This window comes from Leucoraja erinacea, chromosome 2 (genome assembly GCF_028641065.1).
Source record: "Leucoraja erinacea ecotype New England chromosome 2, Leri_hhj_1, whole genome shotgun sequence".
Classification (NCBI taxonomy): domain Eukaryota; kingdom Metazoa; phylum Chordata; class Chondrichthyes; order Rajiformes; family Rajidae; genus Leucoraja; species Leucoraja erinaceus.
The window spans coordinates 4,657,494-4,685,089 of NC_073378.1; the positions used below are offsets into that span (position 1 = coordinate 4,657,494).

At 43.8% G+C, this 27,596-nt stretch overlaps 1 protein-coding gene across 1 annotated transcript in view; it reads right to left on the minus strand.

The window, feature by feature from the left end:
• Positions 1-133: 133 nt before the first annotated feature.
• The window catches only part of LOC129716301 (uncharacterized), a 59,105-nt gene continuing 31,642 nt past the window's right edge, over positions 134-27,596 (minus strand). Inside the window, exons 4-12 of the mRNA XM_055666169.1 lie at positions 20,106-20,168; positions 17,179-17,241; positions 15,489-15,539; positions 14,428-14,463; positions 14,269-14,331; positions 13,538-13,600; positions 3,718-3,753; positions 3,502-3,624; positions 134-152 (exon numbers count right to left, since the gene is read on the minus strand). Of these exons, the coding sequence (XP_055522144.1) occupies positions 134-152; positions 3,502-3,624; positions 3,718-3,753; positions 13,538-13,600; positions 14,269-14,331; positions 14,428-14,463; positions 15,489-15,539; positions 17,179-17,241; positions 20,106-20,168 (517 nt within the window). The remainder of the gene's footprint in view (positions 153-3,501; positions 3,625-3,717; positions 3,754-13,537; positions 13,601-14,268; positions 14,332-14,427; positions 14,464-15,488; positions 15,540-17,178; positions 17,242-20,105; positions 20,169-27,596) is intronic.

The window sequence follows — 27,596 nt, forward strand, 5'->3', positions numbered from 1 at the left end:
TAACTCTGCCAGTCTCCCTGCAATTTGTTCCCCTGTTTCTTACAATTTCTTAGGAAATGCTTGATCAGACCCTGAAGATTTATCAACCATAAAACGCCTTAAGATGCACCAATTGAAAATAAAGCAAGAGCACTTACTTGATGAACAGCAAGCTGGAAGGAGAAAAAGAGGAAAAGTCCACAATTACTTCCTTTGAAATGAAACCCCACCGTTTAGAGATGATGCATCCCAAGAGTGGTGAACATTAGCACAAAGATCTCTCAAATTCTTAGCATTGGTCAAAGGATTGTTTTAGTTACTGGTCCATAACACACTAGGCAGTACATCTACATATAACATATAACAATTTACAGCACGGAAACAGGCCATCTCGACCCTTCTAGTCCGTGCCGAACACATAATCTCCCCTAGTCCCATATACCTGCGCTCAGACCATAACCTTCCATTCCCTTCCCGTCCATATAACTATCCAATTTATTTTTAAACGATAAAAACGAACCTGCCTCCACCACCTTCACTGGAAGCTCATTCCACACAGCCACCACTCTCTGAGTAAAGAAGTTCCCCCTCATGTTACCCCTAAACTTCTGTCCCTTAATTCTCAAATCATGTCCCCTTGTTTGAATCTTCCCTACACTCAGTGGGAAAAGCTTTTCCACGTCAACTCTGTCTATCATGTTGATCATGGGGAACAAGGATATGGCGGACCAATTGAATAACTACTTTGGTTTCGTCTTCACTAAGGAAGACATAAGTAATTTGCCGGAAATAGCAGGGGACCGCGGGTCAAAGGAGTTGGAGGAATTGAGTGAAATCCAGGTTAGCCGGGAAGTGGTGTTGGGTAAATTGAATGGATTAAAGGCTGATAAATCCCCAGGGCCAGATAGGCTGCATCCCAGAGTACTTAAGGAAGTAGCTCCAGAAATAGTGGATGCATTAGTAATAATCTTTCAAAACTCTTTAGATTCTGGAGTAGTTCCTGAGGATTGGCGGGTAGCAAACGTAACCCCACTTTTTAAGAAGGGAGGGAGAGAGAAACGGGGAATTACAGACCAGTTAGTCTAACATCGGTAGTGGGGAAACTGCTAGAGTCAGTTATTAAAGATGGGATAGCAGCACATTTGGAAAGTGGTGAAATCATTGGACAAAGTCAGCATGGATTTACGAAAGGTAAATCATGTCTGACGAATCTTATAGAATTTTTCGAGGATGTAACTAGTAGCGTGGATGGGGGGGGAACCAGTGGATGTGGTGTATCTGGATTTCCAGAAGGCTTTTGACAAGGTCCCACATAAGAGATTAGTATATAAACTTAAAGCACACGGCATTGGGGTTCAGTATTGATGTGGATAGAGAACTGGCTGGCAAACAGGAAGCAAAGAGTAGGAGTAAACGGGTCCTTTTCACCATGGCAGGCAGTGACTAGTGGGGTACGACAAGGCTCAGTGCTGGGACCCCAGCTATTTACAATATATATTAATGATCTGGATGAGGGAATTGAAGGCAATATCTCCAAGTTTGCGGATGACACTAAGCTGGGGGGCAGTGTTAGCTGTGAGGAGGATGCTAGGAGACTGCAAGGTGACTTGGATAGGCTGGGTGAGTGGGCAAATGTTTGGCAGATGCAGTATAATGTGGATAAATGTGAGGTTATCCATTTTGGTGACAAAAACGGGAAAGCAGACTATTATCTAAATGGTGGCCGATTGGGAAAGGGGGAGATGCAGCGAGACCTGGGTGTCATGGTACACCAGTCATTGAAGGTAGGCATGCAGGTACAGCAGGCAGTAAAGAAAGCGAATGGTATGTTAGCTTTCATTGCAAAAGGATTTGAGTATAGGAGCAGGGAGGTTCTACTGCAGTTGTACAGGGTCTTGGTGAGACCACACCTGGAGTATTGCGTACAGTTTTGGTCTCCAAATCTGAGGAAGGACATTATTGCCATAGAGGGAGTGCAGAGAAGGTTCACCAGACTGATTCCTGGGATGTCAGGACTGTCTTATGAAGAAAGACTGGATAGACTTGGTTTATACTCTCTAGAATTTAGGAGATTGAGAGGGGATCTTATAGAAACTTACAAAATTCTTAAGGGGTTGGACAGGCTAGATGCAGGAAGATTGTTCCCGATGTTGGGGGGGAAGTCCAGGACAAAGGGTCACAGCTTAAGGATAAGGGGGAAATCCTTTAAAACCGAGAGGAGAAGAACTTTTTTTCACACAGAGAGTGGTGAATCTCTGGAACTCTCTGCCACAGAAGGTAGTTGAGGCCAGTTCATTGGCTATATTTAAGAGGGAGTTAGATGTGGCCCTTGTGGCTAAAGGGATCAGGGGGTATGGAGAGAAGGCAGGTACGGGATACTGAGTTGGATGATCAGCCATGATCATATTGAATGGCGGTGCAGGCTCGAATGGCTGAATGGCCTACTCCTGCACTTAATTTCTATGTTTCTATGTTTCTATCCCTCTCATCATTTTAAAAACCTCTATCAAGTCCCCCCTTAACCTTCTGCGCTCCAAAGAATAAAGCCCTAACTTGTTCAACCTTTCTCTGTAACTTAGTTGCTGAAACCCAGGCAACATTCTAGTAAATCTCCTCTGTACTCTCTCTCTATTTTGTTGACATCCTTCCTATAATTAGGCGACCAAAATTGTACACCACACTCCAGAATTGGCCTCACAAATGCCTTGTACAATTTTAACATTACATCCCAACTTCTATACTCAATGCTCTGATTTATAAAGGCCAGTACACCAAAAGCTTTCTTTACCACCCTATCTACATGAGATTCCACTTTCAGGGAACTGTGCACAGTTATTCCCAGATCCCTCTGTTCACGTGCATTCTTCAATTCCCTACCATTTACCATCTCACAAGAAAAAAATGTGCATTAGATTGGTGGGTCAGAGTGAATGAACCTACAAGCTAATATATCTTCTGTGTGCCTGATGTAATGAAACGGTGTAGAGCAGTGGTTCCCAACCTTTTTTAGCTCATGGCCCCCTTGGGATCTTTTAATTTTTCTGTGGCCCCCCCTGACATTACTAGCGGAAAAAATGTACTTCAATATTATAATACCTTCCATAAAAATATCAGTGTCTATTAATTGCACATATATTTGCTTTTATTCTATTCCACAAACATCAAAAATATTTCAACTACATAGATTTAAGTTTATTAGAACTGAAATTTAGGAGGCGACAGCTCTGTGGTAGCTCTGTGGACCCCTTCATTGAACCTGTGTCCCCCTAAATCCCAAAACATTTCTGTGGCCAACCCCCCCCCCCTGAAATTTGCCATGTGGCCCCAGGTTGGGAATCACTGGTCTAGAGGATCTTTCTTCTGTTGTTTCAGATTGCATTTGGTTCCGCGTTCAAAATCCACCGAAACAAGACGTAAATGTGGGAGAGTGGTGACCTGAGAGGGCGATGAGTTTTTTCCCCACAATGTCTTTGAAACTTTACAAACATAATGAAGTTATCACCAGTAAATATCAAATCTTACCTTTTTAAAGTCTTCGCATGAGAATTAATTAAAAGAAACAGCTGCTTTAAAAACATTGTGATGTAGTGAAGAACTAGGCTACTTACGGCAATGATTACGAATGTATGACAGGAGTTCACATGGCTGCAATAGAAAAATAGAAAGTTCAACATCTGAAGGATAGCATCAAATTTTGGGAACTACTTGTGGTCCACAGTGTGTACAAAAGTGACTTACTTGCAAGGATGCTGGCCCCTTTGGCCCTTTGAGGCCCTGAAACAGAATGAAAACAAAAACAACCTTTAGAGGTTTTGTGTAATGTACGAAGGTGTGAACATTGTGGAGATGAAGGATTATTATTTTAAAATCCAATGGGAAATTTGTTCCTCAAGAGAGCAGACTAGGGCTCTGGCCTACTTAATAATATTATTGTTTGTTTGATTTATCTCTAAGATTTATCCCTGAACTCAGAGCAATTAGACATCAGCTATATTGTAATAGATCTGGAGTCACATGTAGGTCAGACTTCCTTCAAATACATGAGTGAATATAGAAGATAGGTGCAGAGGTAGGCCATTCGGCCCTTCGAGCCAGCACCACCATTCAATATGATCACCTTTGATCATCCAAAATGAGTACCCCATTGATGCTTTCTCCCCATATCTCCTGATTCCATTAACCCTAAGTGCTATATCCAACTCTCTTGAAAACATCCAGTGAATTGGCCTCCAGTGCCTTCGGTGACAGAGAATTCCACAGATTCACAACTCTCTGGTTGAAAATGTTTGGGGACAACAGGTGGGGACAGATAACCTCTGGAATTTTTCCAGTTTACAAATCACAACCGATTATAAGGTTCATTTTCTGGATGATTATTCCTCTGTGGCAAGAGAAGCCAAACATTTCCATCTTTATGGTCAATAAAGGAAACTATGGTTATCCAAGTGGAAACAGAGATATCTCACAAAGGATGAGTATTCTGCCCAAGAACAAGAGGGGTATAGTTGTAATATTTTTTCAGGGTTGAAGAAAAGTGGAGCATGCCAAATCAGGTTAGGATTTGTCTAGTCTGATCATGTGTTTGGTCAACCAGTTTAAGATGGATAATTGTCTTTCAACAATTTAGCTGATTCAGAGGATTTAGGGCCTCAATCGATCTTGAAGATGCATATTTTTCCATATCTATACATGAGAGGCACAGATATATCTGATGTTTTTGATAACAAGCCGGTGGTGGAAACTTTAGGCTCTACCTCGGGGTTGTCTTCGGGCCTAGGCTATTTACAAAGATTCCAAAACTAATTCTGCCCTACTCAGATCAAAAGGGCATTGTGTCATTCAGTTTATAGACAACATGCTTTTGTAGCTGATAAGACTCAGGGGTTTTATCAGTAGATGCCTCGTACGATATTAAAGACGAGGCGACATGAATTTTAATAGTGCCAATTTGGCCTACTCATTCAGGGTGTCCATTGTAAAAGGCGGCTGAAAGAAGCTCCGACTTACTGAACGGCATGAGTGATGGCCAGTTCAGCCCATTTCTCATGTAGCTAGCTCTGCACGGTTGTATGGCAAGTTTGTGAAGAAGACACATGTGAGCTACTTTTAAACAGAAGTAGCAGAGGTTTGTGGTTCTTTCCGTTTGGGTTTAGGGAAGCGATTATGTTATAGTACAATTGACACTGCTCGTGCTGCTTTGTCCTCTCAAATACCATGTGGGACAATACATGATTGGTTATTCACCCACTGTTGACTTGCGTTATGCAAGATGTTTTTTATATGAACACTCTAAAGCCTAGACTCATAGTAGTGCGGAATGTGTATCAGTAAAATTTATTATGCAGATATTCATCTACTGTATTCCTAATGGGAGCAGTATCTTTTAAGTTAATTAGGCTTATAGCAACTGATTTCAGCACAAAGAACACAGTATTTACTCAATTTCCAGCTCTGTCTCTGGGTCATAATTAACATGAGGGTAGCTTGTTATGGGAATGATCTCATAAAGCAAAACGGGCATGGTTGGGTACAATTTGGAGTTGACAGCATACCCACCAGATCAGAGATTAAATTCCATTTGGAATATTTTGGAGGACCAAGAAACCAAGAACCAAGAACCAAGAGATTGGGGGTGTTATTGTATATACAGGTACACTGAGCTTACTAGTACCTATGAGATAAAGGATAGTTTCTTCATTGAGATTTCTGGTGCAGGCTATTTCAACATGAATAGACTGTAAACAGCTAATAGCGGGTGTGAATTAAAATAATTTAAAGTCTTACTCTTCCGAGGGGGCTGGCTCATTAGCAGCCAATAGAATGGATATTCCCATTTGATCATCTTCTTGCAACAGCAGGAAGCTTACATAGTGCACTTTCAGAAGTTATAAAATTTGGTTGAATATGTCTGGATGACTGCAGATAGAATTCTGAACAGTGTTGCATGAGTTATTGTCTAACTCAAAGCCAATTGGGACTGTGATCCGATTAAGGGCAAGGGACATGTATGTAAGTTAGCATCATGTTGTTAATAACCCATGTCTTTTCTACCATTTATGGTTTATCTATTTAAGTGTTTCACACACATATTTGTTTACTGCATGAAACCATAGAGCTTTGAAGGCTTCACCTAGTCACTCACGTGACTTTGATATAGAAACATAGAAATTAGGTGCAGGAGTAGGCCATTCGGCCCTTCGAGCCTGCATCTTTATTCAATATGATCATGGCTGATCATCCAACTCAGTATCCCTACCATTCTCTCCATACCCCCTGATCCCATTAGATCATTCGGGGGCCACATCTAACTCCCTCTTAAATATAGCCAATGAACTGGCCTCGACTACCCTCTGTGGCAGAGAGTTCCAGAGATTCACCACTCTCTGTGTGAAAAAAAGTTCTTCTCATCTCGGTTTTAAAGGATTTCCCCCTTATCCTTAAGCTGTGACCCCTTGTCCTGGACTTCCTGCATCTAGCCTGTCCAACCCCTTAAGAATTTTGTAAGTTTCTATAAGATCCCCTCTCAATCTCCTAAATTCTAGAGAGTATAAACCAAGTCTATCCAGTCTTTCTTCATAAGACAGTCCTGACATCACAGGAATCAGTCTGGTGAACCTTCTCTGCACTCCCTCTATGGCAATAATGTCCTTCCTCAGATTTGGAGACCAAAACTGTACGCAATACTCCAGGTGTGGTCTCACCAAGACCCTGTACAACTGCAGTAGAACCTCCCTGCTCCTATACTCAAATCCTTTTGCTATGAAAGCTAACATACCATTCGCTTTCTTCACTGCCTGCTGCACCTGCATGCCTACTTTCAATGAGTGGTGTACCATGACACCCAGGTCTCGTTGCATCTCCCCTTTTCCTAGTCGGCCACCATTGAGATAATAATCTGCTTTCCTGTTTTTGCCACCAAAATGGATAACCTCACATTTATCCACATTATACTGCATCTGCCAAACATTTGCCCACTCACCCAGCCTATCCAAGTCACCTTGCAGTCTCCTAGCATCCTCCTCACAGCTAACACTGCCCCCCAGCTTAGTGTCATATAAAATGGAAAGATTAAACGAGAACTTACCGTTTGAAGTTTGAGCTTTATTTTATGAGGTTGAAGTGAGGGACTACGTGCCCTCCATTCCCAACCCGGAATCTCATAAAGATCATTCGGTAAGTCGGGGGTTATTAGTCTTTCTATAGTTTAAGTTTATGCACGTGGTCTGTGATTTCATACAGTTGCTCTGAAGATTGATGCACATGCGAGCTGGCGGGCTCTTCAAGTAGAAGTCTTCAACTTCTCATAAAATAAAGATCAAACTTCAAACGGTAAGTTCTTGTTTAATCTTTCTATTGTAGTTTAAACATGTGAATTAAATAAAATACCAGAGCAAAAGGAGGATACAGATTTTTGGTTATTGAGTAGAGATACTACTCGTGGAGAAAAGCTGTTTTTATGTCTGGCTGCGGCAGCTTTGACAATCCGGAGTCGCCTTCCAGAGGGAAGTGATTCAAAGAGTTTGTGGCCAGGGTGAGAGGGGTCAGAGATGATCTTACCCGCTCGCTACCTGGCCCGTGCAGTGAACAGTTCATCAATGGAGGGAAGGTTACAGCCAATAACCTTCTCTGCTGACCGGACAAGTCACTACAGCCTCCAGGTGTCGTGCTTGGTGGCTGAGCCAAACCAGACCATGATGGAGAAGGTGAGAACAGACTCTATGATGACCATGTAGAATTGGACCATCATTGCCTGTGGCACATTGTGCTTCCACAGCTGCCGCAGGAAGTACATCCTCTGTTGTGCCTTTTTGACTGTGGAGTCGATGGTGGCCCCCCATTCAAGGTCCTTGGAGATGATGGTTTTCAGGAACTTAAAAAGACTCCACAGATGTGACTGTGGTGTTGTTGATGGTGAATGGCGTGAGGGGAGGGTGAGCTCTCCTAAGGTCTACAATCAATTCCACTGTCTTAAGAGCATTGAGCTCCAGGTCTCCCATTGCATTTCCTATAGGAAGGTTTCATGTGATATGTATAAGATTTTTCCCAGGCAAGGATATTTCAGTAACGTCAGGCAAATTGAGCTAAGTTCTGAACCAACCATCGTAGGGAAGAACTGACAAGCGAATGTTTTACTGTTCTTATTTAAGAACATTTTGCTCATCTACAGAGTGTCTGCTATTCTGATGCGGCTGATTGTACCACACAGTAAAACAGGCATAACCAGCAAAGATTATCTAATTATTTCTAAATGCAACATATTTCTTGGTCCAGTAGATTTTCCCTTGGCTTAAGGGTTCAGTAAAATAAGATTATTGAAAGAATAACTACAGTATATAAAGTTATCCAAAAAAACAACTTAATAAAGCACAGACACTGGGTTTGGACTTTGTCCACCTTTCATGTGAAAGGAGCAAAATTAAGCCATTTTGTCCCATCAAGTCTAATCTGCCATTCAATTATGGCTGATCTATCTCCCTCTCAACCCTAATCTCCTGCCTTCTCCCCATATCCCCTGACATCCATACTAATCAATAATCTGTCAATCCCCGCCTAGAAAATATCCATTGATTTGGCCTCCACAATCTTCTTTGGCAACGAAGTCCACAGATTCACCACCTTCTGACTAAATAAATTACTCCTCATCTCCTTTCTCAAGGTACATACCATATTTTCCTGCAATGAAGACACAATTTTTTACCCAAAAATAAGGCACGCAAATTTGCCTGCATCTTGGAGGTCAAAGGTTAGGTTGTTAGCGAAGAAAGATAGACTTGGTTATCCCTCAGTACAGCAACGTCGTACTCAAGAATGCTGTTGCTGTATTGAGGGATAGCCAAGTCTATCCGTCATTGCTGGCCGCTGATGGGAAACGGCTGAAAATTGGGAAGTGGCTGTAAAAGGACAGCGCCTCTTGGGGGGGAGAGTTCCTTTCACAGCGTGTGGGTAGTCTGGCCCGAGTCAGCACGGCCTGGGCTGCACAAATTGGCTGGGCTGCCAGCACCTTCTGTCCGCCAGCCAGTCATGGTGTCCTTTGGCACAGTCGCTACCGGTGGAGATGGTGGTTGGCGGGTAGCTACTGGGTGGCTGGCTGGCTGCTCCGTCCCGGGCTCGCTCTCTCTCCCTCTCCTCTCTCTACTAGTCCCGGAGCAGGCAACCTGGGAACAACCTGGGAACTGCAGCTAATCCCGGGGACGTGAGGGATCTGGGAACTGCAGCCAGTCCCAGGGCACGCAGGCGATGTTACCGATCCCTGGATTAAACCAAACCCTTGATCCCGTCCCGCCAGCCTTTTTTCAAAATTTAGCAACTGAAATTGGGGGTTCGTCTTCGATACTTTTATTCTAAGGCTATGACCTCTGGTCCTAGATTCACCCACTAGTCTTCTTCTTCTTGCGTATGGCGTGCAAAGCCTAAACTTGCAGGACAACTTGTTCTATTTGATCTTATTTGATTGTGCATGCTAGGTTGATTGCATTCGTCAAAACAGGGCGGACCACGTGAAAGTTGCAATCTCCCACCGCACCTACCAGTGGAAACATCCTTTCCATATCCATTCTATCCAGGAGTTTCACTATTTAGTAGGTTTCATCGAGGTCCCTCTGCATCCTTCTAAACTCCAGCGACTACAGTCCCAGTGCTGTCAAACACTCATCATATGTTAACCCAATCATTCCCTGGATCATTCTCGTAAACCTCTTCTGGACACTCTCCAACACTAACATATCCTTCCTCAGATATTGTGCCCAAAACGTCTCACAATACTCCAAATGTGGTCTGACCAGAGCCTTAAAACCTCAGTATTACATCCCTGTATTTGTAGTCTAGCCCTCTTGAAATAAATGTTTAAGATGGAACTGCAGATGCAGGAAAATCAAAGGTAGACAAAAATGCTGGAGTAACTCAGCGGGTGAGGCAGCATCTATGGAGCGAAGGAAATAGGCAAACGGTTTTGGCCCCAAAAGTTGCCTATTTCCTTCGCTCCATAGATGCTGTCTCACCCGCTGAGTTTCTCCAGCATTTTTGTCTACTCTTGAAATAAGTGCTAACTTTGCATTCGCCGTCCTTACTACCGATTCGACTTGCAAATGAACTCTTTGGGAATTCTGCACCAGCTCTCCCACATCCCTCTGATTTCTGAATTATTTCCCCATATAGAAAGGAGTCTATGCCTTTATTCCTACTACCATAATGCATGGCTCCACGCTTTGCTATACTGCATTCCATCTACCACTTCTCTGTCCACTCTCCCAACCTGTCAAATTCCTTCTGCAGAGTTCCTGCTTTCTCTGCACTCCCTGCCCCTACATCTATCTTTGTATCATCTGCAAAACTGGACCACAAAGCCTACAATCCCCTCATCCAAATCATTGATATACGACGTGATGAGTAGCGACCCCAGCACTGACCCGTGCGGAACATCACTAGTCACTGACACCAACCAGAAAAAGTCTCCTTTATTGCCACTCTTTGCCTTCTAATGGTCATATCAACCTAGAGAATAACCTAAACTGTAAACAACACAACTTCAACTTCCTGATCTCTATCCTTTCAAATCAATCAATAACATCTCTTCTAAGTTACTGCACCTGTTCAGTGTCATCCAACTTCCTGTTATACCACATGCCCAAGCTTTCAATTGGCTTCTCCATTATAGATGGGATTTCATCCTCATCTACATAGAACCTTTTCTCCATTTCCTTCTCTCTAGCCAAATAAATATTCAGTGACTTACTCGGCTTCCTCTTCAATCTAGTCCATTTAAGATTATCACAAGGCCCTGGTGACAACCCACGACATGGCTCCAGGGGTCGCCTGTATGGTCGTGAGAGGTCGCCAGGGGTTGCCTGTATGGTCGTGAGAGATCGTCTAGTCACCCAAAGAGTCGTAGCATCTTTCTGGTCGCCGCTGAATTTTCAACATGTTGAAAATTTTCAGCGACCTATGACGGGAGCCGGCAGTCTCCGAAAAGATTGCGTAAGAGGGTGGCCAGTAACCTTCTTTTCATTTGCTACTCTCACTCTAGCCGAGCCAATCCACACCTGCCTCAATCTAATGTCCAATCCCCACAAATCAGCAACACTGAAAAAACACTCTTCACCTTTTCCTGCCGATATTTCAAAGCCTTTAAAGTTGATTCTTGCTTTCAGCAAGATGGCTGCTCTCCCACAGTCTTCACGTTTTGAAAGTAGAAAGAAAAATCTTTATTTTGTAACCCTAAATTATGTAAAACTAGTAACAAATATACATTGGATCACTTCAGAAATGTGGTTCCATTGAAGCCACAAAATCATGGTCTATGGCAGGTAGACCCAGACAGGGGCCTGTGTTTGAGTACAAGAAGCTCACTAATGCAAGGTATAAGTATGCTGTTCGCTTCATCTATAAAAATGAGCAAGCTATGAGGGCTGATTCCATGGCTAGGAAGCTGCTAAGTAACAATGCTACAGATTTTTGGAAGGAAGTGAGAGCTCTTAACAGTTGCAAAAAAAATCTCTACCATGCACTGTAGATGGAATCTCCGGAACAGCTAATATCGCGGAGTTATGGCGACAACATTATAGTACTTTATTCAACTGTGTCCAAGGTGACTTGTATAGGGTGGACAATATTGAGAGTAATGACTCGATTGTGATTATGTCACATGAGGTGTATCATGCCATGAACAAGCTGTCCAACAACAAAGCAAGTGGCTTGGATCATATTTCTGCTGAACATCTTAGGTATGCGAGTATGAGGATAGCTCCTCTCCTTGCTATTTGTTTTACTGGCTTTATGATTCATGGCTTGTTACCAGACTCAATGTTGTCTGTTCTGTTAGTGCCGGTCATTAAGGACAAAGCTGGTAAAGTAGGCAGCCTAAATAATTACAGGCCCATAGCTTTAGCCAGCATATTGTCAAAAGTCTTAGAAAGAGTTCTGCTGGATAGAATAAATGAGTTTGTTAACTCCACAGATAACCAGTTTGGCTTTAAAGCTAAACATGGCACTGACTAATGCATATATGCCCTAAAGGAGATTGTAAACAAATATAGAGGCAAAAACTCTTCAATCCTTATGTGCTTTATTGATGCTTCCAAAGCCTTTGACCGTGTTAATCACAGAAAGCTGTTTGGTAAAATGAGTCAAAGAGGGGTGCCTGAATACATTGTGAGAATTCTGGCCTACTGGTATGCCCACCAGACTATGCAAATAAAATGGGGCAATAGGGTCTCAGCCCCATTTGGGGTTAGCAATGGTGTTAGACAAGGGGGAATTTTGTCCCCAGTCCTTTTTAATCTATATATTGATTATCTGTCTAAACAATTGAAAGCCTGTAATACTGGGTGCATGATTGGTAATATTTTAGTGAACCATATTATATATGCAGATGATCTTGTGGTCTTTAATCCATCTAGCGCTGGTCTCCAGCAGCTCCTTACTATATGTTCCGTGTATGGTGTGGAACATGGTATTAAATATAATGCTAGTAAGAGTGCTGTTATGATCTGTAGAACCAAAGAGGATAAATGGCAAAAAATTCCTGATTTTAAATTGTCTGACGATAATCCTAGTGTCTGTAATAAGATAAAATATCTAGGGCATTTTATTACAGAACAAATGACAGATGATGAGGATAGTTATAGGCAACGACGCATGCTGTATTTATAGGCAAATATTCTCCTGTGTAAATTTGGTGCATGTGCAGATGTGGTGAAGATGTCGCTGTTTAGAGCATACTGCACACCACTCTACACTGCGCACCTGTGGTCAAACTATGGAAAGATAAGTTTGCAGAGACTAAAGGTGGCATATAACGATGCCATGAGAACACTGCTAAGGAAACCTAGATGGTGTAGTGCCAGTAATATGTTTGTGGCTGCAGGAGTCAGTACTTTAGAAGCTATCCTAAGACCACCACATGTATAAATTCATTTGCAGGATAAATTACTAAAAATGTAATTATTGTGTCCTTGTCAAACATAAGGGTTAGCACTACACACTACGTATCCCAGCTGTGGAGACACTGGTATCGTTGTCTCGTTGTAGGACATTGATCATTCTTTTAATCTGGATTTTTAACTCATGTATTGTGTTTTTTTTTTTAATATAATTTATGATGCTTTTATAAGTGATATACTAAGATTTTATATGTACTTTATGATATTGTTTTAAATATGCAATACATTATTTTTATGTAATATTGCCCCTTGTCTGGACCTTGAGTGTAATAAAGATTATTATTATTATTATTATTATTAATAATACATGAGTTTGCACACTAAAATTCAAAGCATTTTCATTACCCTTAAAATAAGGGATAAAAAATAATACTGCAATTTACTGCCAAAATGAATTTCTTGGAACATCTTGAAACAGGAGTTTGGAACATTATGAAACAGGATTTCGTGGATATCTGATATGGCTTTAGAGTTTTGTCATTCTTTTACTCGAAGTATTATTAGGCAGCCAAGTAAAATATGTGCAAACTTGGCACAAGGAATCACAGGATGTAATTTAACAACAATGCTTTCAGTTTTCTACCACCACCCCCCTGCTACCAAATAAGCGTGCACCTCACCCTTGTTCCTGGATATCCCACTTCGCCTGGACTTCCCAGCACACCAGGTTGGCCCGAGTCCCCCTCAAATAGAAAGAGAACATTTTATTCAGTTAAAACCAAAAAAGAGGACTCCTACTTGTAATAAACTATCTCCGGCTCGACCAGATTCCAAATGAGGTACATTGAATTGTTGTTCTTCTCAGAACAATACTCAACATTTCACATATACATTTGGTGTTTGGATGCTTTCACTCCAAGTAATCATATTGGCAGTGGCTGGTGTCAGTCAGAATGAATTGTAATATTTACCTATTTCAAATCTGTATCAATTCAAATATTAATTTTGCTTTTCTCATCAAGCACAACACATTGATGCAAAGCAGCTGGAATGTCAATGGTAAATTATACATATTTTGCCTCAATGTACACCAACCAGGATGATGTTTTACAAGATACGTCAACAGCTCAGCTATCTCTACATGAGCATGGTTTGGAAGGTATATCAAGTTGTACATTGGTGGACAACAGTTAACAGAGAATCAGATGGTTGTGTGGGCAAAGTTTGCTTAAAGAGAGATTGCGATGTTAGGAATTGCTATTGATAATGTTAATTTCATGCACTGTCTCACATTTCAAGCAGTTTCCAAATATATTTATTTTGCCTGATTTGCCAGCTTTCTTAAATGTGTCCATTTGAGAGAGAAAATTACACGGGTTAAAACATGATTTGAACAGATTAAATAACATACCCTGCGCCCTCTTGAACCATTACGTCCCCCAACACCAGAGGTTCCAGGGATACCATTTGGTCCCTGAAAATTCAGAATGCAACATACATGAATAACTGGCTCACATCCTATAAAAAAATTGTATATCCTTTTACAAACATAAATGTTTTCAATTCGTACCGGCTGACCAGGAAAACCAGGGTATCCTCGTGGTCCCTTAAATGATAAGAAAAGAGATGAAATTAGGTTGCACTGTTCCACTGTTTGTGGCCTTGACATCCACCATCATGAGGAGGAGGCAGTACAAAGATAGTAGATAGGCGGAGACAGTAAGGCCAGTAGGAGGACTGGGAAGGGGATGGAGAGAGAAAGCAAGGGTCATAGTCATCCCCTTCTGCTTTCCAGATCTCCCACTAATCTTACTGTCTCTGCCTACAGTCTATCTTTGTCCCGACCCCTCCCCCTCCCCATCCCCTGACATCAGTCTGAAGAAGGGTGTCGACACGAAATGTTGCCCATTCCTTTTCTCCAGAGACGCTGCCTCACCCATTGAGTTACTCCAGCATTTTGTGTCTACCTTCGATTTAAACCAGCGTTTGAAGTTCTTTCATACACATCCACCATCCTGAAGTGATTTGAGAGGCTGGTTATGGAACATATTAAATCTAGTTGACCAAGCAACCTTGACCCACTGCAATTGAACCCGTTACATCAGGTCCACATCTGATCTTCAAACACATTGCAGATCAATGGTTTATTTTGACTGACATCTAAAATATACTAAGGTAGACAAAAATGCTGGAGAAATTCGGCAGGTGAGGCAGCATCTATGGAGAGAAGGAATAGGTGATGTTTTGGGTTGACACCCTTCTTCAGGCAGACTGACCCTTCTTCAGAATATACTTGCACAAAGTATTACGCCACTTAAATAAAATTGAGGGATAGTCAGAGTGAATAATATAGGGCAAATGAATGATTCGCTGCTCACTAAAATGAATTGGATAGATTATTAGCAACAACTTGCATTCATACAACCCCTATAGCGTGCTTAAATAACCCAAAGTTCGTTATGGAAATGGGCATACACAACACCAAGAGTGAAGACCAAAAATATGGTGCAAGAATAACATTTTGGGAAGATAGATGGGTATGCACTGTGCACATATCACTGTTTTGTTTCAGTATATGTACTGTGCACAGCAGGCAAAAACAAACAGTTGGGTTACTCTGCATCTCCTCACCTCTCGCCCTTTAGGTCCAGGGGTTCCAATTTCATCAGATCCATCCATGCCCTGTGTATTACCAAAGAGAATACAAGTGAGAAATATCTAAACTCCTGAGTACACCGTTTCATCAGAATCTGAACAAAATGAAAAATATATTTTTGGTCATGTGCATTGCAGAAAACTAACACGGTACAGGAAGCAACGGCAACTCTCAGCATTCAGACTATGGGATGGAAGATTATCATAAGACTTTGTGCTGTGTACTAAGTCTTTGCAGCCTAGCACTACTTACCATTGGATAAACAGACTACAGCACTCTGTCTTTTTTGGTAAATCAGAGTCTGCAGTTTTTTTGTATCTACGTTTTACCGAAAATACATTTTCAGCTTTTGACTAGTGGTGAGGCTCAGAGTTCAGTGGAGGGCCTATTGCTGTTTGTCATCACGAATCAATGATTTGGATGAAAACGTACATGGCATGGTTAGCAAGTTTGCAGATGGGTGCCTCTGTAGAAGTTGGTGAGAGTTGCAGGGGACATGCCCAACTTCCTAAGCCTTCTGTTGCCAGGACTTGAGGCCCTAAGCTCAAGGATAAAAGGATACAAGGATCCGGGGGGAGAGACCGCCTCCGGGGGGAGAAACCGCTTCCCGGAGCTCCCGCAACGCGACTTCTCCAGCCCGTGTCGCGGGGTTGGAACGACCTGGAGCGGGGACGTACATCGCCCGGCACGGCTTCATGGCCGTGGGACATTCCAGCGCCCGCCGGGGGCTCCAACTTTGTGACTTTTAGACCGGGAGCGGGGCCGTAAATTGCCCGGCACGGCCTAAAATGGCCGTGGGACTTATCATCGCCCTCCTGGGGCTTGGACATCGGGAGAGAAATGGAGAACAGGGGAGAGAAACTGAGCTCACTGAGGCTCAAATGACAATAAATGGTATTGTATTGTATTGTATTGTATTGTATTGTATTGTATTATCTCATACACCAAATGGTGTAGTGAAATATAACTTGTCAATGCAACACACGAATAAAGAGAAGACACAACATTAAAGAATTTAACAATAAACATTATAAAAAAAGGAAGATGTTGAGCAGGCTAGGACTCTACTTCTTGGACTGCAGGAGGATGAGGGGTGATCTTATAGAGGTGTACAAAATCATGAGATAGATTGATAGGATAGACGCACAGAGACTCTTGCCCAGAGTAGGGGAATCAAGAACTAGAGGACATATGTTTAAGGTGAGAGCGGAAAGATTTAATCAGAACCTGAGAGGTAACATCTTCACGCAAAGAGTGGAGGTAGCTGAGGAAGGGTCTATTGCAATGTTTAAGAAACATTTAGACATGGCTAGGACAGGTTTAGAGGGCTATGGGCTAAACGCAGGCAGGTGGGACTCATGTAGATGAGACATGTTGATCGGTGTGGGCAAGTTGGGCCGAAGGACCCGTTTCCACGCTGTATGACTCTGTGACACTCGGACTTTAAGGGCCACAAATTAGGGCTCCAGGGAAGCACTTTTCTACTCTTATGTTAGCGAGAGGCTAGTTAACTTCTTTGGAACACTCTCAGACCTAAGATGTGCAGACCATCCTCTGGCTGTAACTTTATCCGTTTTTCCATGCATCAGTTCTCCTTTTTATTGAAAACAAAACAATATCTCAGAACCACCCAATGTAACATTGGCAAAGTAATAGCAAACTAACCTGCAGCCCACGAGGTCCAGCTCTTCCAGATTCTCCTTTAGGACCCAGGGATCCAGCTTCACCCTAAACACAATTTCTATATATGATTATATTTATCATGATTTCATTCTACACATTACTACGATCTAGTTTGTACCACTTAGCTATAAAATTCATGGTCACTAAATTAATGAAGCCTTTTCTGTTTGAGGGCAAGAACTAGCAATTGTTAGTGTTCAAATTCTCTTCAGTCAATTTTACAACTCAGTTGTTGAAGATGACAAACAAAAGCCATCATGAACGGAACTGTGTTTGCCCTCTTCCATAGCTGCACCTTATTATCCTTTGCAGCCCTCTTTGATTCATGGGATAGATCATTTGAAACTCCATGAGCTTGAAATGATACCTATATATTACTAAAAGTCTGATCTTGACCGCATTTGGCTCACTGTAGCATGTTTTCCAGGAAAACGGCACCACCTATGGCCGTCATTTTTGGCCACCTCACTCAGAGCCCCTCTCCGCCTTCCGGGACTGGGGGATTTTTCCCATCAATGAAAAATCAGAGAGATATTAATGTTTTTTTTTTAATTGCTATTCTCTCTGCTGCCCCTGTTGGTGGGAAGGGGTAGGAACTCTAAAACTCGGAAGTGGTGTGCCTCACTCAGTCTCTGCAAGATGGAGGAAGCCAGAGGGTCACGTCTCTCTAAGCTCTAAATAACACTGAACACATGTCTACTCAACTGTGAGTGCCTTTAATGTGGTTTGAAAATGAAAATATGGTTGGTTTGAAGTAAAAATGCACTGCTAATGAAGTAAAAATTCACTGCTAATGAAGTAAAAAATGCACTGCTAATGAAGTAAAAATTCACTGCTAATGAAGTAAAAATGCACTGCTAATGAAGTAAAAATGCACTGCTAATGAAGTAAAAATACACTGCTAATGAAGTAAAAATACACTGCTAATGAAGTAAAAATACACTGCTAATGAAGTAAAAATACACTGCTAATGAAGTAAAAATACACTGCTAATGAAGTAAAAATACACTGCTAATGAAGTAAAAATGCACTGCTAATGGAGTAAAAATGTACTACCAATGAAGTAAAAATACACTGCCAATGAAAAATGCACTGCCAATGGAGTAAAAATGCACTGCCAATGATGTAAACATGCACTGCTAATGAAGTAAAAATGAACTGCTAATGAAGTAAAAATGCACTGCCATTTAAGTAAAAATGCACTGCTAATGGTTGTTTGGGTTGAAGTAAAAATGCACTGCTAATGAAGTAAAAATGCACTGCTAATGAAGTAAAAATGCACAGCTATTGAAGTAGAAATGCATAAGTTGCTAATGAAGTAAAAATGCACTGCTGATGTAGTTAAAATGCACTGCTAATGAAGTAAAATGCACTGCTAATGAAGTAAAAATGCACTGCAAATGGTTGTTTGGGTTGAAGTAAAAATGCACTGCAAATGGTTGTTTGGGTTGAAGTAAAAATGCACTGCTAATGAAGTAAAAGTGCACTGTTAATGAAGTAAAAATGCACTGCTAATGAAGTAAAAATACACTGCTAATGAAGTAAAAATACACTGCTAATGAAGTAAAATGCACTGCTAATGAATAAAAATGCACTGCAAATGGTTGAAGTAAAAATGCACTGCAAATGGTTGTTTGGGTTGAAGTAAAAATGCACTGCAAATGGTTGTTTGGGTTGAAGTAAAAATGAACTGCAAATGGTTGTTTGGGTTAAATTAAAAATGCACTGCTAATTGTTGTTTGGGTTGAGGTAAAAATGCACTGCTATTGATTGTTAGTGTTTAAAAAAATGTTGAGAATCTCTCTCCTGTCAATCACACCATGAAATCCACACCTTTTCCGGTGGAAGGGGGAGGGATTATAAAACCCGGAAGTGTGGGTGTGGCTCAGTCACTGTATGATGGGGGAGGGAGAGGTCACAACTCTGTCTGAGCTGTGAATCAACTGAATACACTGAATGTCTACTGAACTGTGTGTGGTGTTTTGTGTGGTGTTTTGTGTGGTTTTATGGTGGTTTCACCTTGCTTGAAATGGTATGAAACTGCATTTGAATATGGTGTTGTTGCACCCTGCATGAAATGGTATGAAACTGCATTTGAATTTGGTGGCCTTGCACCCTCCTTGAATGGTATGAAACTGCATTTGAATTTGGTGGCCTTGCACCCTGTTTGAAGTGGTTGGAAACTGCACTTGAATTTGGTGGCCTTGCACTCTGGTTGAAATGGAATTACAAGGAATAGCCGCGAGTCAACTACCAGCCCACCAGCCGCGAGTGAGCTGCCAGCACATCAGGCTTGAGGGACTGAGCTGCCTCTCCAAGATTCCATTTGGCCCACAATGTCCATACTAGCCCTCTAGAGACCAGTAGTCCCTGCAGACAACAACACCCATACCAGCTCTCCAGAAAGCTCCCCCCCCCCCCCCCCCTCCCACTGGCCACCAATATTGGAATTGGTGGAGAGGTGCAATATTGCATCGGGGGACCAGCCCTTCCGTGTGAACATGGGACCCAACGGGTCCCACTTAGTCTAGTTATAATAATAATATTATTATAACTAGATAGCAATCTAATAATAGTCTGCACATATTATGTAGAATTCCAGAAATAGGAACAAGATGTAGCTGATATCATCCCTTGAGAAAGGAATGTCATCAAATAATTGTATTGGATTATTGACATCCAGCTAAACAGCAAGTGAAATATGAATTTCACTTCTCGCCCTCTGTGGACTTGCACTAAAATTGGATTCATTTGTGAATCTACCACCATCTCGATCAGAGAACAGTGATGCGAACAAAGCAAAAGTTGGCAATTGCCTGTCCTCAGATTTTCATTTTCCATTTTAGCAAGTTCTATTTTATTGAGCAACTATTAAGAGATGAAACACATAATAAGATATTGTTCACAACCTTTCGCCCATTGAATCCTGCATTCCCTTTAGCACCGATGTCACCTTCTCTTCCCATTGGGCCCTGAAACACAATGTATTGATGTTAAAAATACTTCAAGTACGGGCTATCATTGCAGGTTAGATGGTCATGCCAATCAGCTTCTCTGCACACTTCTGTCTCCAGCTCGCCTCCATCCTTTGTTAATATCACCACCCATCTGCCTATAACCCCTCCTGAAGAAGGGTCTCGACCCGAAACTTCATCCATTCCTTCTCTCCCGAGATGCTGCCTGTCCTGCTGTTAGTCCAGCATTTTGTTCCTATCTTCGGTCTAAACCGGCATCTGCAGGTCCTCCCTATCACCACCTCCTCATCTGAATTCACCTGTCACCTACCAATTTTAGCCATCTCTACCCCTCATCTCCCTTTACCAGGTTTCCCCCCCTCTACTCCACCAGTCTGAAGCATGGTCCCAAGTCAAAAATCGCCTGTACGTTTCTCTCCACATATGCTGCTGGGTTAAAAATCAAAATAAAATAATCCATTTTTAATTTAAATTAAAAAATGAAATTTAAAAAATATATTTTTTGCTCAAGATTTTTATTTGTAATAATTTATTTATTTACTCGGGGGTTTTTTTCCCCTCAAAAAAATAAAATTAAATAGTTATTTTTTGCTCAAGTAACTGGAATCTTTTCTGTCTCCAGCGTACTTCTCATGGCTAATTAAGGATAACTATTCCGAAGATTGGGATTAACCATGTGCTGTTTCGAGTCGGTACTGTTCTTCAGGAAGGGGGGGGGGGGGGGGGGGGGGAGCTGGGAAAGAGAGGTAAGTACAGGGCAAAGCATGGCAAGTGTTGGGTGAATACAGGTGGGGGGTGAGGGGTATTTAAAAGATGGGTGGAGTAGGTAACAAAGGTTAGAGGTGAAAAGGAGATGATAGGATGTCAGATAAGAAGAGGAGAGGACGAGTGAAATGTAAGGTAGACAAAAATGCTAGTGAAACTCAACGGGTGCAACAGCATCTATGGAGTGAAGGAAACAGGCAACGTTTCGGGCCAAAACCCTTCTTCAGCGTGAAATGTAAAGCTGCAGGTAAGAATGTGGGAGGAAGATAATAGGGCAGAGCTGTAGATGTTGTCTACCTGGATTTCAGTAACGAATTTGACAAGGTTTTGTCACAGTCTGCCCTCTCCTCATTCTCATCCACTTCACCTCCCAGTACTTTTCCACCGGTCCCTCCTTCTCCTCACCTGCCTGCCTGCCACTCCCTTCTCATCAGCCCAACTCTCCTCACCTATTGCGCTCAGTTGCCTCTGATCACCAATTAACCCGGTATATAGACTCTCCTCACCATTCACACAGTGCCAGATTGTTCTCAGCGTTCATGCAAGACTCTCCAGCGATTTCCCGACTGCCTACACGTATTCGAACCTGCCTGCCCCTGACCATTCCGTCCTGTCGTCTTCCCGGATATCACCTCAGCCTTCGGTCCCCGACCACAGCCTTCGTCCCGTACCTCCTGGTTTCTGTCTGCCTCTCTCCTGGGCTGTTTGGTGTATCCCTGTAACGGCTCCTCGACTTCCTGCCTGGCTTCGACTCTCCTTTCGTCTGTCCCTCGCTGGTTTGTTTGCATCGTGTGTTGGATCTCCTGGTTACTGGACCTTCCGCTACCCCGACTACGTCTCCTGCCTGCCCCTCTTCGGAACCCTCGCTCAATCCTGAGCCTCTATGTGAGTACGGTGTACCCATTCCTGTGTTACTACTCTGTGTTACAGTATCGTAATAAAGTTCATGACCAATTATACCTGCCTGATTCTGTGCTGCTATTGGGTCCAAGCTATACCCGTTACAGGTTCCGCATGGTAGGCTGCTCTAGAAGGTTAGATCGCATGGGATCCAAGGAGAGATAACTGAATGGATAGCAAATTGGCTCCACGGAAGGAAGCAGAGGGTGATGGTGGAAGGTTGATTCTCGGACTTGAGGCCTGTGACTAGCGGTGTGCCTCAGGGTTCTGTGATGGGCCCGTTACTGTTTGTCATCTACATCAATGATTTGGATGAGAACATACAGGGCAAGATTAGCAAGTTTGCTGATGATACAAAAGTTGGTGGTTTTGCAGATAATGAAGATGGTTGTGAAAGATTGCAGCAGGATCTTGATCGATTGGCCAGGCGGGCTGAGGAATGGTTGATGGAATTTAATACGGAGAAGTGTGAGGTGTTGCATTTTAGGACGTCTAACATGGGCAGTACCTTCACAGTGAATGGTAGTCTGTGGTGAGTGTTGTAGAGCAGAGGGATCTAGGAGTGCAGGTGCATGGTTCCTTTAAGGTCGAGTCGCAAGGTGGTCATAAAGGCTTTTGGCACATTGGAGTCAGAGTATTGAGTGTAGAAGTTGAGAGGTCATGTTACAGTTGTATAACACGTTGGTGAGACAACATTTAGAGAATTGTGTTCAGTTCTGGGCACCATTTTATAGGAAAGCTATTGTCAAGCTTGAAAGGTTTTCAGAGTAGATTTACGAAGATGTTGCCAGGACTAGTGTGTCTGAGTATATGGAGAGATTGAGAAGGCTGAGTCTCTATTCCTTGGAGCGCAGGAGGATGAGAGGTGATCTTATAGAGATGTATAAAATCATGAGAGGAACAGAATCTCTTGCCCAGAGTAGGGGAATCGACGACCAGATGACGGGTTCAAGGTGAAGGGGAAAAGATTTAATAGGAATCTGAGGGGGATCTTTTTCACACAAAGCGTGGTGGGTGTGGGGAACAAGCTTCCAGAGGAGGTAGTTGAGGCTGGGTCTATCCCAACATTTAAGAAACAGTTAGACGGGTAAATGGATAGGACATGTTTGGAGGGATATGGACCAAGTGCAGGCAGGTGGGACCAGTGTAGCTGGGTCATGTTAGCCAGTGTGGGCAAGCTGAAAGGCCTGTTTCCACACTGTATCACTCTATGACTCTCTATGACTATGAGAGGAAGGAGAAAGGATAAAAGGGAAATGCCGAACGTTTGGGGTGGATACAAAGGATGGGAAAGGTGCAGGGTGATGGAGGGATAGGCAGTTTGAGTAATGGTGGGAGAAATGAGAGTGTACTAAAGTGGCGGTGAAGGAAATATGTGGTAGGGGGGTTTTGTTACTTGAAGTTGGAGAATTCAATGTTCATACATCTACCCAGAATATGAACTGCTATTCCTCCAGTATGTATGTGGCCTCACTCTGGCAATGGAGGAGGCCAAGGACAGAAAGGACAGTAAGGGGTGGGAAGGGGAATTAAAATGATTAGCAACCTGGAGATCCAGCAAGCTTTGGCAGGCAGAGTGTAAATATTTGGTGAAATGGTTGCCGAGTCTATGCTTGGTCTTGCCAATGGAAGTGAGCTAGGAGGTGTAGGAACAGGTGTTACATCTCCTGCAGTTGCAAGGTAAGGCTTTTCACTGTACACATCACAATACACTAAACCGAAGGTACCTCAGGAGTGGGGCAGGTTGAGACTATTCATTCCATTTTCATTTATAGAACCTTGCAGTCTGCAAACTTAATACCAAATCTACATTTCTTGGAGCTTATGGGCAACAACATGTTTTAGGATGTTCTGGGATTGTGAAAGAGTTGCTACAAATGCCAACCTGTCCCTGCCATCTGTCCCTTCCTATCTAGATCGGTCTGATGAGAATGATTTTGTCAGTCCAGTCTATCCTACTCACTAGAATGCAGTTGTGAATTCATGTTCTCACTGATGTCATCCCTTTGGGAAACGGAAAAGAAAACTGGAAAAATATCCAACATTAAAAGTTCATGAAATTTTGCTCTGACTTTCAAAGTCAAGCAAGCTTAGTAACTTACATGTCACTTGAGACGGGCTGGGAAGATCATCAAAGACCCCTCACACCCCAACCATGGACTGTTTGCCCTCCTCCCATCAGGGAGGCGGTACAGGAGCCTCAGGTCACGTACTAGTAGGATGAGGAACAGCTTCTACAATAATACAATTACACTGCTGAACTCGGAGTCCTGCCGATAGATTTCTCTGGTCCCTATGTCCCCTTTGTTTAATTATTCTGTATTTTTTGATTATTCTGTATCTTCTCTCTTTCTATTTTTTTTATTTCTTTATGCACAACTACTACGGACTGACGCAAAACTGCATTTCGTTGTACTCATACTTGTTTTGGGCAATGACATTAAAGTTGAATTGAATTGAATTGATTCTCATGCTGCACTTTCACTTGCTCTCCACAACTTGAAGAGTCAACTTCTTTGCAAAGGACTTTTGGAAGTCCATATTTTTTACTTGATTCAGTAAGTTATTGATGCAACTGACTCACCTGAAGCCCTGTTAATCCTTTCTCTCCTCTTATTCCAGGAGTACCAAAAGCTCCATTAGATCCCTGCAAAATAGCACAAAAATATGGGCTTAATATGGGCAATGTGATAAAAAGAAACAATACACATGTTGTGGTTCGGGTTGGACAATTTAAAATATTGTAATCAGAAAATGGGTCGTACAGCTTTCCTGATTTTGCTGGTATCCAATCTTGTCCAGCAAACATTCCTACATAGAATTAACATGCAAAATTGTTATTTTGACTCCTCAGGTCTTCAGTTTACAGATAATGTCAAGAAAATTAATCACAATTTCAATTAAAGAATTTTAAACCAAACTCTGCAATTCCTAATAGGGATGAAGAAATAGAAACTGAGATATTTGAACATGACAGACAGGCGTATGACATTGTTAAAAAATATAAATGCAGGATCTATGAACTTATAAGTGAAATATAAAGATTAAAAAAGCATGGAAATTATGCTAAACCTTTAGGAATTAGTGCTTTGGGCTCAGTAAACGTTTGTGTTCTCTTCGAGTCACTTTTGTAAACATGTCAAGGCATGAGAGAGAATACACAAGATTTAAGAAGGAACTACAGATGCTGGAAAATCGAAGGTACTGCTTCACACCCTGCTTCCTGTAAGGACTCCATCCTTTACTCCCAATTCCTCCGTCTACGCCGCATCTGCTCCCAGGATGAGGCGTTCCACACCAGGGCATGTCCTCATTCTTCAGGGAACGGGGATTCTCCTCCTCCATCATAGATGAGGCTCGCACCAGGGTCTCTTCCATACCCCGCAACACTGCTCTCTCTCCCCATCCCCCCACTCGCATCAAGGGCAGAGTCCCCCTAGTCCTCACCTTTCAACCCACCAGCCGTCACATACAACAAGTAATCCTCCGTCAGTTTCGCCACCTCCAACGTGACCCCACCACTCGCCACATCTTCCCATCTCCCCCCATGTCTGCCTTCCGCAAAGACCGTTCCCTCCGTAACTCCCTTGTCAATTCTTTCCTTCCCTCCCGTACCACCCCCTCCCCGGGCACTTTCCCTTGCAACCACAAGAGATGCAACACTTGTCTCTTTACCTCCCCCCTCGACTCCATTCAAGGACCCAAGCAATCATTCCAGGTGCGACAGAGGTTTACATGCATCTCCTCCAACCTCATCTATTGCATCTGCTGCTCTAGATGTGAGCAGATCTATATTAGAAACATAGAAATTAGGTGCACGAGTAGGCCATTCGGCCCTTCGAGCCTGCACCGCCATTCAATATGATCATGGCTGATCATCCAACTCAGTATCCCGTCATCCAACTCGGTATTGGTGAGACCAAGCGGAGGTTGGGCGATCATTTCGCCGAACACCTCCGCATGGTCCACAATAGCCAAGCTGACCTCCCGGTGGCTCAGCACTTCAAGTCCCCCTCCCACTCCGTATCCGCCCTCTCCTCCATGGCCAGAGCGAGCGACACCGGAAATTGGAGGAACAGCACCTCATATTCCGCTTGGGGAGTCTGCATCCTGGGGGCATGAACATTAAATTTCTCCCAATTTTGTTAGTCCTTGCTGCTGTCTCCTCCCCTTACTCAGCCCTCCTCCTGTCACCTCTCATCCCCCAGCCTTCAGGCTCCTCCTTTTTCCTTTCTTCTCCCCGCCTCCCCACCCCCCAACATTCTGAAGAAGGGTTTCGGCCTGAAACGTTGCCTATTTCCTTCGCTCCATAGTTGCTGCTGCACCTGCTGAGGTTCACCAGCACTTTTGTTTACACAAGATTTAAGAGTCTGTAGTGCGTGGGTGTCAAAATGAGGCAAGTAGCCTGAAGTTTGAGAAGCACTTTACTTTAATTCCTCCCGGTTCAGGGGAAGACGAAACCAGGAAAAGATGGCACCCAAACCCTGCCTTTTATACCCTCCGGCTAAGGACCGCCTCCGGACTGCGCCACTCCTGTGCCGAGGGGTTCGGCAGTATAATGGGACGACCCTTAGGAGCCGCCACAGGACCCCCCCCCCAGAACCAGAGGCACAAAACGCACCGGCGGGCGCACGACCCGGCCGGCCCGCGTGCGGAAGTCAGCAGATCCCGGGGCTTGCGGGGGCGTAGGTGGAGGGACAGGTCTAGGGGCCGGCGGGAGGACAGATGGAGTGACAGGTGGAGGGAGTCGTGAGGGGGGACGCCCTCGGGGCCGAGGTTGAGCAACCAGCACCGGCTGGTCAATGTCCAGGTGCGCCGGCTTTAAACGGTCAATCGACACAGCCTCCGGCCGGCCCCCCATGTCCAGGGCAAAAGTCGACTGCCCGTGTTCCAGCACCCGGAACGGGCCCTCGTACGGCCTCTGGAGTGGCGTCCGGTGGGCATCACGGCGCAGGAAGACGTATGGGCAGTCCGTGAGGGCCATTGGCATGTGTGGGCGAAATGTCCCATGGCGGGATGTCGGGACGGGTGCGAGCCTGCCAACTCGCTCGCGAAGGCGTTGAAGGGTGGAGGAGGGCGTTTCCTGCTGCTCCAGCGCCGACGGCACGAACTCCCCGGGCACTGTGAGTGTCGACCCGTACACCAGCTCTGCCGATGATGAGGCCAAGTCCTCTTTGGGAGCGGTCCGGATGCCCAGCATGACCCACGGCAACTCGTCCATCCAGTCCGGGCCGGTGAGCCGTGCCTTCAATGCCGCCTTCAGCTGCCGGTGGAACCTCTCCACCAGACCGTTAGCCTGTGGGTGGTAAGCCGTGGTGTGGTGCAGCTGCACCCCCAGCAAGCGAGCCATGGCTGACCACAGCTCGGAGGTGAACTGTGGCCTCCAGTCGGAGGAGATGTGCGCCGACACCCCGAAGCGAGCAATCCAGTGCGCGGACAACGCACGAGCACACGTAGCCGATGAGGTGTCAGCCAACGGAATGGCCTCCGGCCACCGCGTGAAGCGGTCCACCATGGTCAAAAGGTGGGTGATGCCCCTGGACGGTGGAAGGGGCCCCACAATGTCCACGTGGAGATGGTCGAACCGCCGGTGAGGTAGACCGAACTCTTGGAGAGGTGCGCGGACATGGCGCTGGATTTTTGCCGTCTGGCACGGGATGCAGGTGCAAGCCCAATGGGCAACTTGCTTGCGCAGACCGTGCCACATGAAGCGAGCTGCCACCAGTGCCGTTGTCGCCCGGATTGATGGGTGAGCCAGTC